The sequence below is a fragment of the Blastomyces dermatitidis genome (assembly GCF_000003525.1).
Source record: "Blastomyces dermatitidis ER-3 genomic scaffold supercont1.5, whole genome shotgun sequence".
Classification (NCBI taxonomy): domain Eukaryota; kingdom Fungi; phylum Ascomycota; class Eurotiomycetes; order Onygenales; family Ajellomycetaceae; genus Blastomyces; species Blastomyces dermatitidis.
This window is the reverse complement of record NW_025544778.1, coordinates 4,060,566-4,074,427: the sequence shown is the minus strand read 5'-3', so window position 1 is coordinate 4,074,427 and position 13,862 is coordinate 4,060,566. Positions and strand designations below refer to the sequence as shown.

The following is a 13,862-nucleotide window of genomic DNA, read 5'->3' as shown; positions in this document are numbered from 1 at the left end:
ATAAATGCCATCATACTGCCTCTAGGTTAAGAGCAGCGGCCTTGAAGACTTAGATTGAGATTGACCTGGTTCCTAAACAAAATGACATGCGCTCCTGGGAGGGGCGAGTATCCTATTGTATTCAGGCAACCAAAAACTCAAGGCAGAAATCTAGAGTCCCATTCTATTAAATTTCCTAAGCTTCAACCTGCATTCAAATAGAAAAGAAATTGCCATTTCTCTCGACCCCGTTGAGAAAATTGAGTAGAAAATAAGGTAGTTAATATTTAATGACGAGTAAAGATAGAAGTAGGAACAAAATCTTCCAAGGCAAACCGCATAAAAAAACGCCGCCAACGCCGCCAACGCCTGGTGAACTCCCTTGTCAACATGCGCATATTTGCTCATGGCTCCACTACTTCCTCCCAAAACCTGACCTCTGGATATCAACCTTATGCACTCAATAAACATCAATTCCACCCAATAACGCCCTCCGCAACTCTCACCCCTGTCGCATTAACAATCAACATCCGCCGCCCAATCACCCCCATCTCGCACGTATCAAGTCGCAACTTCCGTACCGTCGAGTTGCCACCCATCTTCTTCTGACCAGTTATGAGTTTCATACTGGCTAGAGCTGTGGGTGAGGCCTCAAGATCTTCCGGCCGCGTTAGATTCTGGAGTGGGAAGCGGTGGAGGGGCGGGAGTGCGTCTCGGGATTCAGAGGGTGTTAGGTCGCCGTCGGGACTGGGAAGGAGGGGAATATTAATGTTGGGGTGATGTCTTGCCCTGTCCTGACTTGCTCTGCCCAAGGAGGGGGGAAATGGGGAAGGGAGGCTATATGGTATGTGATAATGAAGACATACTGTATTTCAACCCAGTAGGCTCTAAAAGTCTCTACCGGAAAGGGTTGGATCTGCCTTTGTTCTGCCTGTTCGCCCGTTGGCCTATTGATATAGAAGTGAATCGCCTCCCTTTCAGCAGTGTGGTGTTCACGGAGAGTGACCTGGTAGTCGAATAGGACACTGTTGCTTGCTGTTTCGTCTGCTTCCGTGATTAGGGGTCGAAGGAAGGCTGTGGCTCCTCCCTGGCTGGTTCTCGAGGAAAACCCGTTGCACATATTCTTATGCAGCGCCGTCTAATGGCGGATATTCGTAGTTATGTTTGAGGTAATGAGATGAGGGTCGAATGAAAGGGAAGCGTATAAATAAGAGGGAGAGAGATTTCATGTAGCTATCGTTGATTGCGAGAGAGAAAGGGGGATGATTACATTCCTGTCTGTCTGTATATATCACATATCAACGCCTCCGCCTCCGCCTCCGCCCTCCGCCCTCCGCCCTCCGCCCTTTCCCTGGCGTGCTGGATCTGCAAAAGGATGTTCTGTATATCTCCACTTTGACTCTTGATGTATGAGTACCATGGTAGACTATTTAAGATGCGTTAAGGGGGTTTGAGCACATTTCTGAACTTTATCTTAGATCAGGCACACAGTGAGCAAATTAACTCGCTGAATGGAGAAACCTCTCTAACAGTACGGAGTATATTGATTGAGATTCTGCGTAGATAATATCATCTGTTTCCCATTCCATAAACGTCTGTATGCCCCATTTCTCAGTATATCTCACGCACAAACAACCCTATAACCCATTTTCTACACATTTCACCCCTGGTCTCAACCATGGCCCAGACATATTCTCTTCCACCCCTCCCTTTTGCCTACGATGTAAGTAAAGAACTTTTTTGCCCCTTCCCGCCTTGCGGCAGCATCTGCGGTAGGGCTAAACTCGGGATATCAAAAAAAAAAAAAAAAACTTCTCGATACTAGGCTCTCGAGCCCGTCATTTCCACGCAAATAATGGAACTTCACCATGCCAAGCACCATAACACCTACGTGGCAAACCTCAACAAAGCGCTTCAAGACCAGATGGAGGCGATAAAGGCAGGAAACATTCGCGATCAGGTTAATCTGCACGCTATAATCAGTTTCAACGCCGGTGGACACATCAATCACTCGCTCTTCTGGGCCAACCTGGCCCCTTTGGGAGCCCCTGAAACCAAGGTCGACGCGGCGCCGAAGCTATGGGAGGCAATTCGGCAGCGGTGGGGAGAAGATGATGGTGTATTCCGGCAGAAATTCAGTGAGGCGTTGCTGGGAATTCGAGGGAGTGGATGGGCTTGGTTGGTTCGCCAGGGAACCCAGGGGCCGTTGGCTATCGTCACAACACATGACCAGGATATCGTCGCGAAGGATGAGGTGCCTATCTTTGGGATAGACATGTGGGAACATGCGTATTACTTGCAGGTGAGGACTGGCTTTGGGATCACATCATCTCATTCGTTTATTACTTTTTGGTTTGTTCCATCTCTTATGTCTGACGTTGAATCTATTCTGTGATGCCATTTAGTATCTGAATGGGAAGGCAGCCTATGTCAAGAACATCTGGGCCGTCATTAATTGGAAAACAGCAGAGGAACGATACCTTGGAGGGAGCGTTGATGCCTTCAAGGACCTCAGGGCGTCGATCTAGTTGGTATTTTCGTTGATTAGGCTGAGGTTGCCGGTGTGGTTTGAGAGCACTGGAACGCAGATCGGACATGTTAAAGGCTCAAAAGACGCAGCCGTGACTAGCGAGTGACTCATATTAAGAAAAATATGACCTCGGTTTTCATGTATATCCCGCCTTCAGGCGAAATCAATAGGAAATGAAGGGATGGACACTGAGGTGTACATCTTGATATAACTACCCTTGCTGTTGAAGATGCGTGATAGACAGGGTAGCGGGTTCCGCTAGGCCAATGAGCGCTTCAATGGGGAAAGGGTAATTATCCCGGATAGCACGAGCCTGAATCTTTCTATATATTTATTATATTGTTCATGAGACTCAAAATTGCTCCAGCAAGCTAGTTGCTGGTCCCCAACCCTACATTATTTATAGCTACAGCAGCCTATTATGAATGTCACTGTGTAAAAACTTAATTCCACATAATACTCATTATAGACACACACCAATTAAATAGTTCTACTGTAACTACTCTGTAATTGGTAGTTATTATTTAATATTTAATACTATCTATGATATAGTCAGTATTTATCTGTCAGAATCTCAGCTAAAATATCCAATTGACTCAAAATGTCACTTTAGGCTGCTGTATTAGCTTCCGAATCAGAAGTCTCTGTTCGTCCAATCAATCCTCGATGGTCTAGTGGTGATGATTTCCGCTTGTCATTCTGTCTCACGACTGACGAGCGCGGGAGACCAGGGTTCGATTCCCTGTCGGGGAGATTTTTCTTATTATCATATGTATGTTTTATTTCTCGTGGAAGAAAGAGCTAAAACCTCGAAGTGTTCATTTTTGCCCATTTATTTTTCACCTGTAGCTTGCAGGAAGTGGCCCTTTCGAGTTCCACGCAACACTATCCATTAGGTTCATCGACGTTTTTCAGCAGTGATATCCAATATCCGATGCTAGGAGAGTCGACTCGGGGGTTGTAGAGCCTAATTCAAAACAGCGATTGAATCAGACCACTGTCAATATGAATAGTAGAATCGATTCGAGAAGCGCACATGGGGGTTTGCGGCCAATGACCAGAAAAAATACCATCCATTGGTAGAATAAATTGCCCACGTTTTGAGAAGGTGGAGGTCCGTTAAAAGGTATACGTACATCAATCGTGAGACAGAACGTGTTCAAGAAATAATAATTAGAGTCTAGACTGCAAAACATGTCGTCGGACATTAGAAAACAAGGGGTATAAAAGGAAATCCGAGTTTAACAGTAACTTAAAATAACAGAAATATTTACGCGTATATGGTTGTCCCGTCTACAACCTTAGGTCAAGAAGAAGAGAAAAATATATAAAAAAGCGCCAAAATATAGTACATGCCAGATATCGATGCGAACAGACCATAGAAGGGTTCCGTCCGTGAAGGTAAGCGTAGGAGGATATATTCAGGGCGTGATCTCTTCTATGGTTGGTCGTTTGATTTCGGGTTTCTTCCCCATGAGCTTGTTCATTACATTGGTATTATTGCGTGGTTTTGGTTGCGAGGTACTCGCAGATTTTGTGCTCTCGTCTTCATCGTGGGATATGGCGCTTTCGTTGTCCGTGCTTGTATCAGAATCAGCGGCATCGCTTTGTTCTTCTAGCACGCCCAGGCCAAGGTTCTAAAAGGGGAGAAAACCGTTAGTTGTACTCCAAGTAAAAGCTCCGTATGCGGGGTGTCTATGAGTATCATGAAATGTTCCTGCGGATAGAAGGAAGAAATCGTACCATTTCAATATATTGCCCGTCAACTTCAGTCTCGCCACTATCATCAAGCTCCACGCCAGCTACATTTCCGGCAGCTATCTCTTGTTCTAAATTTTCGTTTGCAGCTCTCAATTCGGGAAGGAAGGAAGCCAGTCGATTTCGTAGCGTGGAACTATGAAGTCGTATTGACGGTTTGGAGTGCGGTCGGAGGTGTGGGATGGAAACGACGTCGCTAGCGTTAGATACGGTAGGAGTGTGGTTGCTTTCTAATTCCGACTCGCTGCCGGACGACGATGATGATGAAGAGGAAGAGGAACAGGACATTGACGATTCAGATTCACCGCTCGAGGATGTCTCGTCATCGTCTAGTTGCTCCTTGGGTGCGCGATAACGATGCGTTAATGGTCGAGGTACAGGCGCATCGTCACCCTGGTCACTGCAACTGTCGCTGTCGTAGCTAGATTCGCTGCTCGAGCTATCGCTCGCGGAACTACAGCTTGTAGAATCTACCTGGAGCTTGGATCTTTTTGGCTGGGATCCCAGCTCGGGAGAAGGGGTATCCTCATCATCTTCGAGGCACCGCTTCTTGGTGGGTGGGGCGGCGACGGCAGCCATTATTGGCAGAGGGTCCTAAATAATCATCTTCTGGGTCTCGCCTGCGTTGGGGTAAGATATCGTTAATATGAAGTTGAAGAATGATGATGTATTTATTTAGCTTCGAGCCCGTAAAAGCTTCCAAGCTTTTGGAGAAAAAAGAAAGCACGTGCAAGCTCGATCCGGAACGTCAAAGCCCTAACCCTAATTGTAAAAGCTGCAAATTATCAACAGTCCATGGGCTAAACTGGTCAGTTTCCATTGCTGTTGCTGTTGTTTTTGCAATGGCTAGCTACTCTTCAAATGTCCTTTATCGCCTGTGAGAATCCCCATCACAGAAACACCCGCACTAGGCGCCCGCATAAATACATAAATATCACGTGCGGTGCTCACATCCTGGCGGCCAAAAGGCCCCCGCGGACAGTTTTAAAGCCCTTGAGATGTACACGAATGAATCGGGCACCCAGCGCCAAATACGTTGGTTGCAACGGCAAGATTATCAGCAGTGATGCATTCTTGAGATTGATCAGTCTCTTTGCGCTTTTTCTCGCCGTGCTGGTTTGAACGTCGTTCGTACGGGGAGTTATAACTTACCTGCATCCGCCCTGCGCGCGCTGATGAACAACTACTAGCCGCTTCACCAAGGCGCTATAGAATCTAAGAAAGGTACATGCCTCCTGTTTATTGTGCCGTTTCAAGATTGCTTGTGCTGTCGCTCCCTCAGAATATATATTAGCTTTCTTTGGTGGTTAGGGATTGTGTTGTTGGGCTGGGCCATGGAACAAGCTCCCGCAGAAACTCCTTCAGCTCTTCAACCATTCCCCTTCGATAATTGCTCTTTTGCTTGCAAATATGCTGTTGTCTGAGAACGAGGACTATCTTCCAGAGGGACATCCTTCTTGTCTCCTTTGAAGCTACTACCTCGCCCATAATTCAGCCACGAACTCTACAGATTCGAGGGACTTGCCGATATCCTCCATTTGTAGTTCTTGCCCTGGTTTAGTTTCTTCAGAAAATATTTCTTTTTGTATTCCTATGTCTTGCTGGAATGCACTCCCGTTCTTTTATCTCCGCCTTGTTCAAACCTGACAATGAGCATTGTTTTGTACACTTCCTTTGATTGAACTAGTTTCATAACTCGTGTACCTTCTCTGACCTGGGCCGATTTATTTGGGACCCTCATTTGAATTCCTTGAAATTTGATACATCAATAGTCCCTTAGCTTACAGCACACTAGGATCTGCTCTCTCCCCGAACCGCGTAGCATTGCTCTAGCAGTCCACATCTATACGTGATATTTCAGTCCTTTGAGTAAGGCTGAGACAATATCGAGTTTCACGGCTTCACATAGGGAACGAAGATCAAATTTTGTTTCGCGGGAAATACCTCCGCGCGGGTTTTGCCTGTTAAAAGGGGGATCCATTAAACTGCCTCGGGCTTGTGGTTAAATACGTTTGTGGTTCCCTGATAGAAGGTACCGTTGACCGCTGCCACATCATTATGACTATTCTCTTTTGCTAATTTTCGCATACACAAGAACTTCGTTTGATCTCATCGCAAGAGGAGCCAAGTTAGACGACTAAAAGAAAAGAAAAGCCGTCGGTGATTGGTACTTTGTTCTTCTGTTCGCCCAGAATGGACAACCCGAAAATTGTAACCCCCGATCTAGAGCCCGCAGCAGAAAACAGAAGCAGCTCACGGAAGACACTCCACCAGAAAATCCTAGGAAAGCTCCGGCCACTACCTTTGCAGTATCACTGGACAGTCTGGTACGAAAAGCATTCAGAGTCCTCAAACTACGTCGAGAGACTGTATGTGCTTCATGAAGACGTTGCCGACATTGGCACCTTCTACAGAGTCTACAATAATTACCCTTGGCACAAAGTCAAATTGCGAGACACTGTTCACATTTTCCGCAAGGGTACAAAACCCGTGTGGGAGGATCCAGAGAACCAAAAAGGCGGCCGTTGGACGTTCCGCGTGCCAAAGGCCAAGAGCCAGGCGTTTTTTCATGAAGTCGTAATTCTCTGCATGGCTAATGAGTTCCAGGCAGCCCTTGAAGCTGGTACGTTGGAAAACATCATCTCCCTCCTGATATCCTTCTTTCCTTGTCATCCTTACCGCACCGTCTATAGAAACATAGGAGGCTACACTAGCATACATCCCAAAGATAAAAAGAGAAAGCAAAAAAGTTCAATACTAATATAAAGATAGAGCACGACCATGTCCTCGGAATATCCACCTCAGTGCGCTTTAACTCCCACCTAATTTCTATATGGAACAAGTCCGGCTCGAATTTGAAGGCCATCAAAGCCATCGAAGATACCGTTATACAACGACTCTCGCCAGACCTACGTCCCTTATCAGCCCAATCATATTTCTATAAACGCCATGACGAGCATGAGGGTTTCGAGGCCGCAATGGAGGAGCACAAGGCCGCTGTGGAGGAGCACGAGGCCCCTACGAGCAGCGGCGAACGTAGAAATGGGCCATGATAGCATGAGCCCGCGAGACGTTTACATTAACACAGCCGACGATCAGAAGCAGTTATCCTGACTTGGTTCATCTTTCATCGCTTTTTATTTTCTTCGCACGCTATTTTACGATTCAGACGGCTGATTAATTCCGGTTATGCAGGTTGGCCATTCTCGGAGCTAACCGAGCATTTTCTCATTGTTCCCGTCGCCTCTTGAGGTTCTCCTTTGTCTAGTTTATGCCTCATGCTATTACACACAGTCTCTTTGAAGAAGAACAAGGACGTTTATACCCTCTGGACGATGTCAATGATCTGTTTCACAATGGCAAGGTAGTAAAGCGAAACTTTTTGCCCTCTACTATCGCTCCGTTCTTCCCATATATCCTTAGATATAACTTGATTTTACGGCCTTGCTAGAGAAACCTACAAACAATCAAAACCACCATAAATATTATATTTCCACCTTCGTCGCCTTCGTTTTGAATTAACTCACGACATTTATATGTTTTAGAATCCACGCGTATTATATTTCGGAATATGTACTGTACTTGCTCAGTATCAAGGACCTGGTGGTCTCAAACCAGAGAAAAGCCTTGCTGCTATTCCCGACTCGTTCCTTGTAACCCAAACTTGAAATCTGATAGATAGTAACCCATGACCCGAAATTATTCATGAACAACTACGGTTATGATGCCATCAATGCTAGCTGTGACGATATACTCTCCTCCCAAACAATTAGGGAATATGAATGTCCATACATGAAATATCCGTGTGTAGTCAGGAACACAACTATTGAAACCCTATCCTCACTCCAAACTCCAAACTGCCATCATAAATTAATACTGGCAAAGTTCATAGAAAAAAGGCCCAAAATTAGACCAGAATATTATCTGCTCTGCTTCTCCTTCTGCTCCTTCGATCATCCTTGTCGCTAGCCACGGAAGGAGCAGTGCCAGATCCTCCCGGTATGTACCTATCAATCCTATCAATTTCGTGAAGTTTTGATCGATCTTCTTTATCCCTGTCTCTGTCTCGATCTGGCGTCCTTGCTCGACGTCTGGTCGGCGTCCGACTACGGTTGCTGGTAGGAGGTACATAGCGGTCAATATCAGGGGGGCTTCGAGACCGGGATCGCCGGCCTGTGCGCGAGTAGGACTTATCCCGCTCTGCATCCCGTTCCCGACCTCTATCCCTATCTCTGTCCCTGTGGCTGCGGGAGTGGGAGCGGGATCGAGAGCGGCGACGTCGCCTGGCTGACTGAGACCGGGTGCGGCCTCGCGAATAATCCCTCGGACGGTAACAACGGTCATCCCTATCTCGCTCCCTACTCCGCCCTCTATCACTGTCTCTGTCCCTGTCTCTCCCCCGATCTCTATTTCGGTCTCTGTCGCGGCTTCGCGCAGCAGATCTGCTATGGCTCCTGCTGCGATTCCTGCTTCTTCCGCGAGTGCGGGAATGATCATCTCTGTCCAGCTTGCTTCGAGTCGAAGGCCTGTACAAGTCCATTTCACGATCTCTGTCGTCGTATCGTGAGGAGCGCCATGCCCTTGACCTACTTCGTTCGTCTCGATATCGGTCACGGTCACGGTCACGGTCACGGCCTCGATCTCGATCTCGATCTCGCTCTGAACGATCCCGATCCCGATCCCGATCCCTATCATTATCATGACGATCGTCGCTCAGCTTGGTATCAGATTTAGATGTAGATTTAGGTGTAGGAGACACCTCGTTCTTTAGCCGTGAATGGGAGGCTCGTGAACGAGTCTGATCTGTCCGAAGAGCTTTGCTATCTGTGACTGATGACTGGCGTGAACGTTGTTGCGGTTGAGTTTGCGCCTGAGGTTGAGGTTGCTGCAGCTGCGCATTCTCAAGGGCTTCGGCCTGTTCAAAGTCAAACTCTGGTTTCTGTCGTGATTTCTCCGCTAATTCTTTCCCTTCCTTTAGAAGCAATTCTAGAGCTGCGTCCTCCAACGATTTCTCATCAACAATTGCAGGGATGGGCTCTTCTGGGGCCCTGGAACGCTGTCGGGAACGTCGAGGTGATCGGTCGAGCACGGTATCCCGATCCCTATCTCGTCCACGATCACGGTCACGATCACGATCTCTACTCTCTCGATCCCTTTCCCGTTCATCTTCTCTTTCCTTCTCTCGCTCCCGCCTTCTTCGTTCGTACCGTTCCTCCCTCTCCTTTTCCCTCTGCTCTTCTAGAAGACGTCTTTCTTCTCGAATCTTCTCTCTTTCCGCTCGCCTTTTTTCCTCCAACTCCAGCTTCTTTTTCCGCTCTTCCTCCTCCCTTTGTTTCTCAAGTTCACGTTGTTTCCGTAACTCCTCAGCCCTAGCCTTTGCCTCTTCGATTTCACGTTGTTTCTGTTTCTCAAGCTCCTTCAGCCACGCTATTTCTCGTTCATTTCGCTTAGTCTTGACTTCACGTTCGTAGTATTCGTCTGCCCTACTACCCCTCTCTTCCTCTAGCGCAGCCATTTCTTCGCCAACTTCTTGTCGACGGATAGTGCGAAGGGAGTCGAGGATATAGTCCAAGTGGTTAGAACATATCGCATCAATGGCCCCCTCAACGCTTTTGTAAAGGTCACTTCGATCAACGGCGCCTTCTATTAGAGTTGCCGCTTTTCCTCTCTCCCTTGACAATAAAGAAGGATCCCGGTCAATTTCAGATTCGGCCATTTTGATCAAAGAAGATGTAAGAGAATTTTTAGCTTCCTATGGTAAAAGAGAATGGGTAAGAGTTAGTAGTGGTCGAGAACATAATAACCCTTCAACAAATGATATAGATATAGGTAGCTGCGTCTCAAGGGGCTGTGGAGGCTGCTGCTCACACTCTCGCTAAATTCCGCCCATATTTTCTTTCGAACCGAGTCAAAACCACCCTTCTTCTTAAACGCATATAGAAGGCCATCGATTGACGTTCGCTGCGCAGCTGATAATGGCAGATCTGAAGTTTTGAACTTCTTGCGCTGGAGGCTTTCAAGATCGATTCCTGGCCGCTTGACGCCAGCCGTCTCCACGTCTGAGCCAGTCATGGCGACTAGCTCGAACAAGCGAGGTCCGTTAAATATTTGTTAGAAAATTCCTCACATTTCTGAATAGTATTTAGTTGCGACCCATCTCTCGTCGATGATTCCCAGGCGTTGCGCGTGCAGTGAACATGCTCTAAATAGAAGTCGCGATGTTGACGATGGTTATCGCTCTCCGACCGGCGGAATTATTTTCCCGGTGCCGACGCTTCCTCACCACTCACGAACCTCCAAAAGTCATTGATCCGGGCCCGGAACCGCATCTCTGGAGCGCAATTGTCTACGAGGACGCTTGCTACACAATTCGTGAGAAGCCAATTCTTTAATAACGAGTCGTGAGGCGCGCATACACCCCAGACACCTGTCCACGGCACATTCCATCCGGCTCTGCGCCCACAAATTCGAGCCAACCCCTGGCATCGCGCCCCATCGATCCCGAATAACATTCAACCATGCCTCTTCACAAAGTCCTGTTCTGGAGCGGCTTCGGTATGTCGGCCCCTTGCTTGGGGAGGGAAAACTGGCTATGGCTTGTTTTTTCTCCGGAAGTCTAGCAATTCCAGGGACACTGCAGCTGTCCATTTTCTATTTCCCTTAAAGTGGGATATATCCCGCGAAAGAAATACCTACTAACTGGCGAACCGAACTCTACAGGCATTGCCGTTCGCTTTTGGCAACTCGGTATCGAAATGCGCCCTCTTTTCCAAAAACAAGCACTATGGGTGTATCCTCTCTTCGCGACAGTTGGGGGCAGTTTCGGATATTGGCTCGAGGGCGTTGACAGCAGACAAATGGCCATCTTGGCTGAACGGAAAAATAGTCTCCTAGAAAAGAGACAAAGGAGAGCAGAGAGGGAGGCTGCGGAGGGCGGCGCGGTGCTTTGAAGGACTGAAGAGATAGGTGTCTTAGCGAGCTTGTCGTGAGCAATTTGGGCGAGCACTAGCATATCGCTCGACCCTAGGATGGCTTGAGGTGAGGGAGGGATTCGAACGACTACGATAAATTCAATATACTGGGTATCCTTTTCTAGCGATACAACCGAGATGGAATATATATGAAAGCTGTATAAAGAAAAAAGACTTTCACTGTTATCAGTTTTATTACTCTGGGGATTCATTCATCATTTTTTCTACAATAAACAATCTACCTGTTATTCAGAACTTTTCAGTCTTTTAGTCTTTGGTGGTCCAAGCTGTTGGTATTCAAAGATTGATCAGAAATCATTGAGATATTGCGTATGTACATAGCCAGCAAAGAAAGCCAAAATCAATTGAAGCAAGGCAAATATTCATTGACGTTTGCAGCCACTTACTTCTCCTCTGCTTGTGGGCGGGGTGGTCCTCGTCTGTGGTTCATTTAGGGCGTTCGTTTCACACCATGAGGTCGCCCAGTAAATAATTCTGGGCTACGAGGGTCATCTTCAAGCCAGAGGCGCGTGTGGGACTGGTAGCGCTGCGGAAAAGCTGGTTGATACAATCCAGCACGGGAGTCATTGATAATATTATTTATCCGAAAAAGGCCACGAGCTTATGGATGGATTGATAAACTTGTCGAAACGGGGGCTTCTGTATACAAATTACCAGGAAGGCATGCGTATTAGATGGAGGATATGTTATTCTCCGAATAAAATACTAAGGGGGTAGCAACCCAGCTTGATTTAACCCAGGAAAAGACAGTTAACCAGTGCTGGAGATAGAGAACAAGAAGGAAGTTATGAAGACAAGAAAAATATATGGAAAAAATTGAGCTATTCCTATTATCATCAGCTTGCAAAACATTAATGGGGTATATGTATCAAGTTATAAATATATCTATCCACTTTAACCCTGCTCAACCGTAAACTGTACAGACACTTCCCATTTCTGGCCACCTGCACCGTACCCGCCCCCTAATCGATTTTTTATCATGCTGATTATCCTCTCTCGCAATCTGGCCAAGCTTTCCTCTGAGCCAGCCACTCGTAGTTTGATACATGCTATGCACAGACCGTAGTGGACCTGCCAGAATTTTGCCTCTTCAATCTCCGACACAGCTGGGTGGCTGGAAATGTCTCTCAGAACATCAGAAGTTCCGGAGCCAGAGTACGACATCAGAAGCATGGATCCAAGTGTTTTAACTAGACGAACGCCAAAAACGCACATGGAGATGGCAACGGTGAAAGAGAGGATTCGATCCAACCATAGATACATTTGCACGGACAATAGCGGAAGCAAGAGGAGAATCGTTGAGCATGAAAGCGTCAGGAAGTGAGCCGGGTTGCTAAGGATAGAAGGTAGGGATTCGATGTAGGCAAAACGGATAGCTTTGCCAATCCTTGCGTGGTTTTTCAAAGCGATCGCGGATATCAATGTAGCCGTTATCGCCAGTAGAGCCGTGATATCGACGCTCCCCGGTGAAACTCGCGGGTGAGAGTGGGAATGATGGGGCTCGTGCCCTGAATTTTGCAGCAAATGTTGGACCGTATGCGAAATTAGATCTCCCCCCATGAAGAATAGTAGCACGGATAGAGCAAACCCTGCAACGACTTCCGCGCGCTCCAGGCCGAAAGGATGACGAATACTCGACCGTTTCCACACCTCAAAGTTTCCAAGTATGTCAACGACTACGCAGAGCATGGCGCCCAGTGAGTCGAAGAGTATAAGATGTGATAGCCCGGTCATGGCCATAGAGCCATGGGCGGTCCACAGCGTATAACCAGCCACCACCATGTGGCATACGCTCCACCAAAACCGGATTCTCTGGTCATTTGACATGCTCCCCAGACATTCTCCCCATGTTGGGATTGGCAGGGAGTTCGGTAAGGGCATCGGCGACCTAGGCGGGGGCTCTAAGAATATCTGGTGGGATACGCTGCTATGTTTATACTTGTGTCCCCGTCTCTGGCCCACATTCTTTTTTTCAATTGGGACATTATATAGTTAGTTATCATGTTCGGGCGCACCTGGAATTTCTATTAGGGTTGCCATACCGATTTTGTTATAGGGCTCTTCGCGAGAGCGGTCGGTTTGAAATTAAAAGGTCCTTGCATGTTTTCCGCAGAACCCATGGCCGAGTTCTGGGACGAGTCTAAAGAATCAGAGAGTTTAGCAAGTGCGCAATGGATGAGTAGTTTAACGCGGGTCGGGTATCAGATTAATCACCTAGAGTCCCAGAAGCTGAGAAAGTGTTCACCATTGGCGACAAGGTATTCCGATCATAGCTCTTCATTGATGACATCACCATAAAGCTCTCTGGACCCGAATAAGGGTCGCCTGAGGGCGGCGTGGGAGTTCGAGGAGGGATCGGCAGCGGCAGAGTGTCCGCCATGGCTAATCAGGGTATCAAGCCACGGGGCAGCTTCGTTAAGTAGGGAGGAGAGGAGGCTATAATTTGCGAGGTTGGAAAGCTTCTGTCTGAGGTAAATGGCAGTATTTATTTATCCTGACCTTCCATCGTAACAAGGGGGGTCGTACATGTACGTGCTCCGGATATTTATCATCCAGGCTGTTTTACTCCGCATGCCCAGGTTAAGTAAATAGACCGAGATCTG

The 13,862-nt window shown here is 47.3% G+C and overlaps 7 protein-coding genes and 1 non-coding gene across 9 annotated transcripts; 4 read left to right on the top strand and 4 right to left on the bottom strand.

Annotated features, from left to right (window-relative positions):
- Positions 1 to 19: 19 nt before the first annotated feature.
- Positions 20 to 2,876, bottom strand: BDCG_05422 (uncharacterized protein). The gene is made up of 3 exons (XM_045421102.1): positions 2,460 to 2,876; positions 846 to 2,368; positions 20 to 726 (listed from the first exon to the last, which is right to left on the bottom strand). Exons 2-3 carry the CDS (start codon positions 1,097 to 1,099, stop codon positions 450 to 452), a joined length of 531 nt encoding a protein of 176 aa, XP_045277057.1. The 5' UTR covers positions 1,100 to 2,368; positions 2,460 to 2,876; the 3' UTR covers positions 20 to 449.
- Positions 150 to 3,043, top strand: BDCG_05421. 2 transcript variants are annotated; one of them, XM_045421100.1, is made up of 3 exons: positions 1,455 to 1,702; positions 1,805 to 2,281; positions 2,385 to 3,000. In XM_045421100.1, exons 1-3 carry the CDS (start codon positions 1,658 to 1,660, stop codon positions 2,505 to 2,507), a joined length of 645 nt encoding a protein of 214 aa, XP_045277056.1. In that variant the 5' UTR covers positions 1,455 to 1,657; the 3' UTR covers positions 2,508 to 3,000. The 2 variants fall into 2 exon arrangements, with proteins under 2 accessions (XP_045281258.1, XP_045277056.1); XM_045421101.1 differs by having other exon boundaries at positions 150 to 2,281; positions 2,385 to 3,043.
- BDCG_05420 (uncharacterized protein) lies at positions 3,034 to 5,080 on the bottom strand. The gene is made up of 2 exons (XM_045421099.1): positions 4,253 to 5,080; positions 3,034 to 4,146 (listed from the first exon to the last, which is right to left on the bottom strand). The coding sequence occupies exons 1-2, from the start codon at positions 4,844 to 4,846 to the stop codon at positions 3,931 to 3,933; spliced, it is 810 nt and encodes a 269-aa protein (XP_045277055.1). The 5' UTR covers positions 4,847 to 5,080; the 3' UTR covers positions 3,034 to 3,930.
- BDCG_17122 lies at positions 3,170 to 3,262 on the top strand. Its single transcript has one exon. It is a non-coding gene; the product is annotated as a tRNA-Asp (tRNA).
- Positions 5,081 to 6,460: 1,380 nt separating the features above from the next.
- Positions 6,461 to 7,320, top strand: BDCG_05419 (translation initiation factor eIF4E; the record flags this gene model as incomplete). Its single annotated transcript, XM_045421098.1, has 2 exons — positions 6,461 to 6,890; positions 7,040 to 7,320. 2 exons carry the CDS (start codon positions 6,461 to 6,463, stop codon positions 7,318 to 7,320), a joined length of 711 nt encoding a protein of 236 aa, XP_045277054.1.
- Positions 7,321 to 8,137: 817 nt separating this feature from the next.
- BDCG_05418 (uncharacterized protein) lies at positions 8,138 to 10,339 on the bottom strand (the record flags this gene model as incomplete). Its single annotated transcript, XM_045421097.1, has 3 exons — positions 8,138 to 8,793; positions 8,858 to 10,019; positions 10,136 to 10,339. 3 exons carry the CDS (start codon positions 10,337 to 10,339, stop codon positions 8,138 to 8,140), a joined length of 2,022 nt encoding a protein of 673 aa, XP_045277053.1.
- Positions 10,340 to 10,426: 87 nt separating this feature from the next.
- On the top strand, positions 10,427 to 12,139 carry BDCG_05417 (NADH-ubiquinone oxidoreductase 14 kDa subunit). Its single transcript, XM_045421096.1, has 2 exons — positions 10,427 to 10,822; positions 10,988 to 12,139. Exons 1-2 carry the CDS (start codon positions 10,786 to 10,788, stop codon positions 11,215 to 11,217), a joined length of 267 nt encoding a protein of 88 aa, XP_045277052.1. The 5' UTR covers positions 10,427 to 10,785; the 3' UTR covers positions 11,218 to 12,139.
- On the bottom strand, positions 11,481 to 13,858 carry BDCG_05416 (cation efflux family protein). The gene is made up of 3 exons (XM_045421095.1): positions 13,474 to 13,858; positions 13,302 to 13,399; positions 11,481 to 13,224 (listed from the first exon to the last, which is right to left on the bottom strand). The coding sequence occupies exons 1-3, from the start codon at positions 13,637 to 13,639 to the stop codon at positions 12,154 to 12,156; spliced, it is 1,335 nt and encodes a 444-aa protein (XP_045277051.1). The 5' UTR covers positions 13,640 to 13,858; the 3' UTR covers positions 11,481 to 12,153.
- Positions 13,859 to 13,862: the final 4 nt, after the last annotated feature.

Excerpts from the sequence above, each read along its gene's own strand:
- BDCG_05422 (XM_045421102.1), bottom strand. The coding sequence starts at position 1,099 with ATGTGCAACGGGTTTTCCTCGAGAACCAGCCAGGGAGGAGCCACAGCC. Across the intron at positions 727-845 it reads GCCTACTGGGTTGAAATACA|TCCCGACGGCGACCTAACAC; the intron begins GTATGTCTTCAT and ends CCTCCTTCCCAG.
- BDCG_05421 (XM_045421100.1), top strand. The coding sequence starts at position 1,658 with ATGGCCCAGACATATTCTCTTCCACCCCTCCCTTTTGCCTACGAT. Across the intron at positions 1,703-1,804 it reads CCCTCCCTTTTGCCTACGAT|GCTCTCGAGCCCGTCATTTC; the intron begins GTAAGTAAAGAA and ends TCTCGATACTAG. Across the intron at positions 2,282-2,384 it reads AACATGCGTATTACTTGCAG|TATCTGAATGGGAAGGCAGC; the intron begins GTGAGGACTGGC and ends GATGCCATTTAG.
- BDCG_05420 (XM_045421099.1), bottom strand. The coding sequence starts at position 4,846 with ATGGCTGCCGTCGCCGCCCCACCCACCAAGAAGCGGTGCCTCGAAGAT. Across the intron at positions 4,147-4,252 it reads ACGGGCAATATATTGAAATG|AACCTTGGCCTGGGCGTGCT; the intron begins GTACGATTTCTT and ends CTCCCCTTTTAG.
- BDCG_05417 (XM_045421096.1), top strand. The coding sequence starts at position 10,786 with ATGCCTCTTCACAAAGTCCTGTTCTGGAGCGGCTTCG. Across the intron at positions 10,823-10,987 it reads CCTGTTCTGGAGCGGCTTCG|GCATTGCCGTTCGCTTTTGG; the intron begins GTATGTCGGCCC and ends CGAACTCTACAG.
- BDCG_05416 (XM_045421095.1), bottom strand. The coding sequence starts at position 13,639 with ATGGCGGACACTCTGCCGCTGCCGATCCCTCCTCGAACTCCCACGCCG. Across the intron at positions 13,400-13,473 it reads CTCAGCTTCTGGGACTCTAG|ACTCGTCCCAGAACTCGGCC; the intron begins GTGATTAATCTG and ends CTGATTCTTTAG. Across the intron at positions 13,225-13,301 it reads AGAGCCCTATAACAAAATCG|AATGTGGGCCAGAGACGGGG; the intron begins GTATGGCAACCC and ends ATTGAAAAAAAG.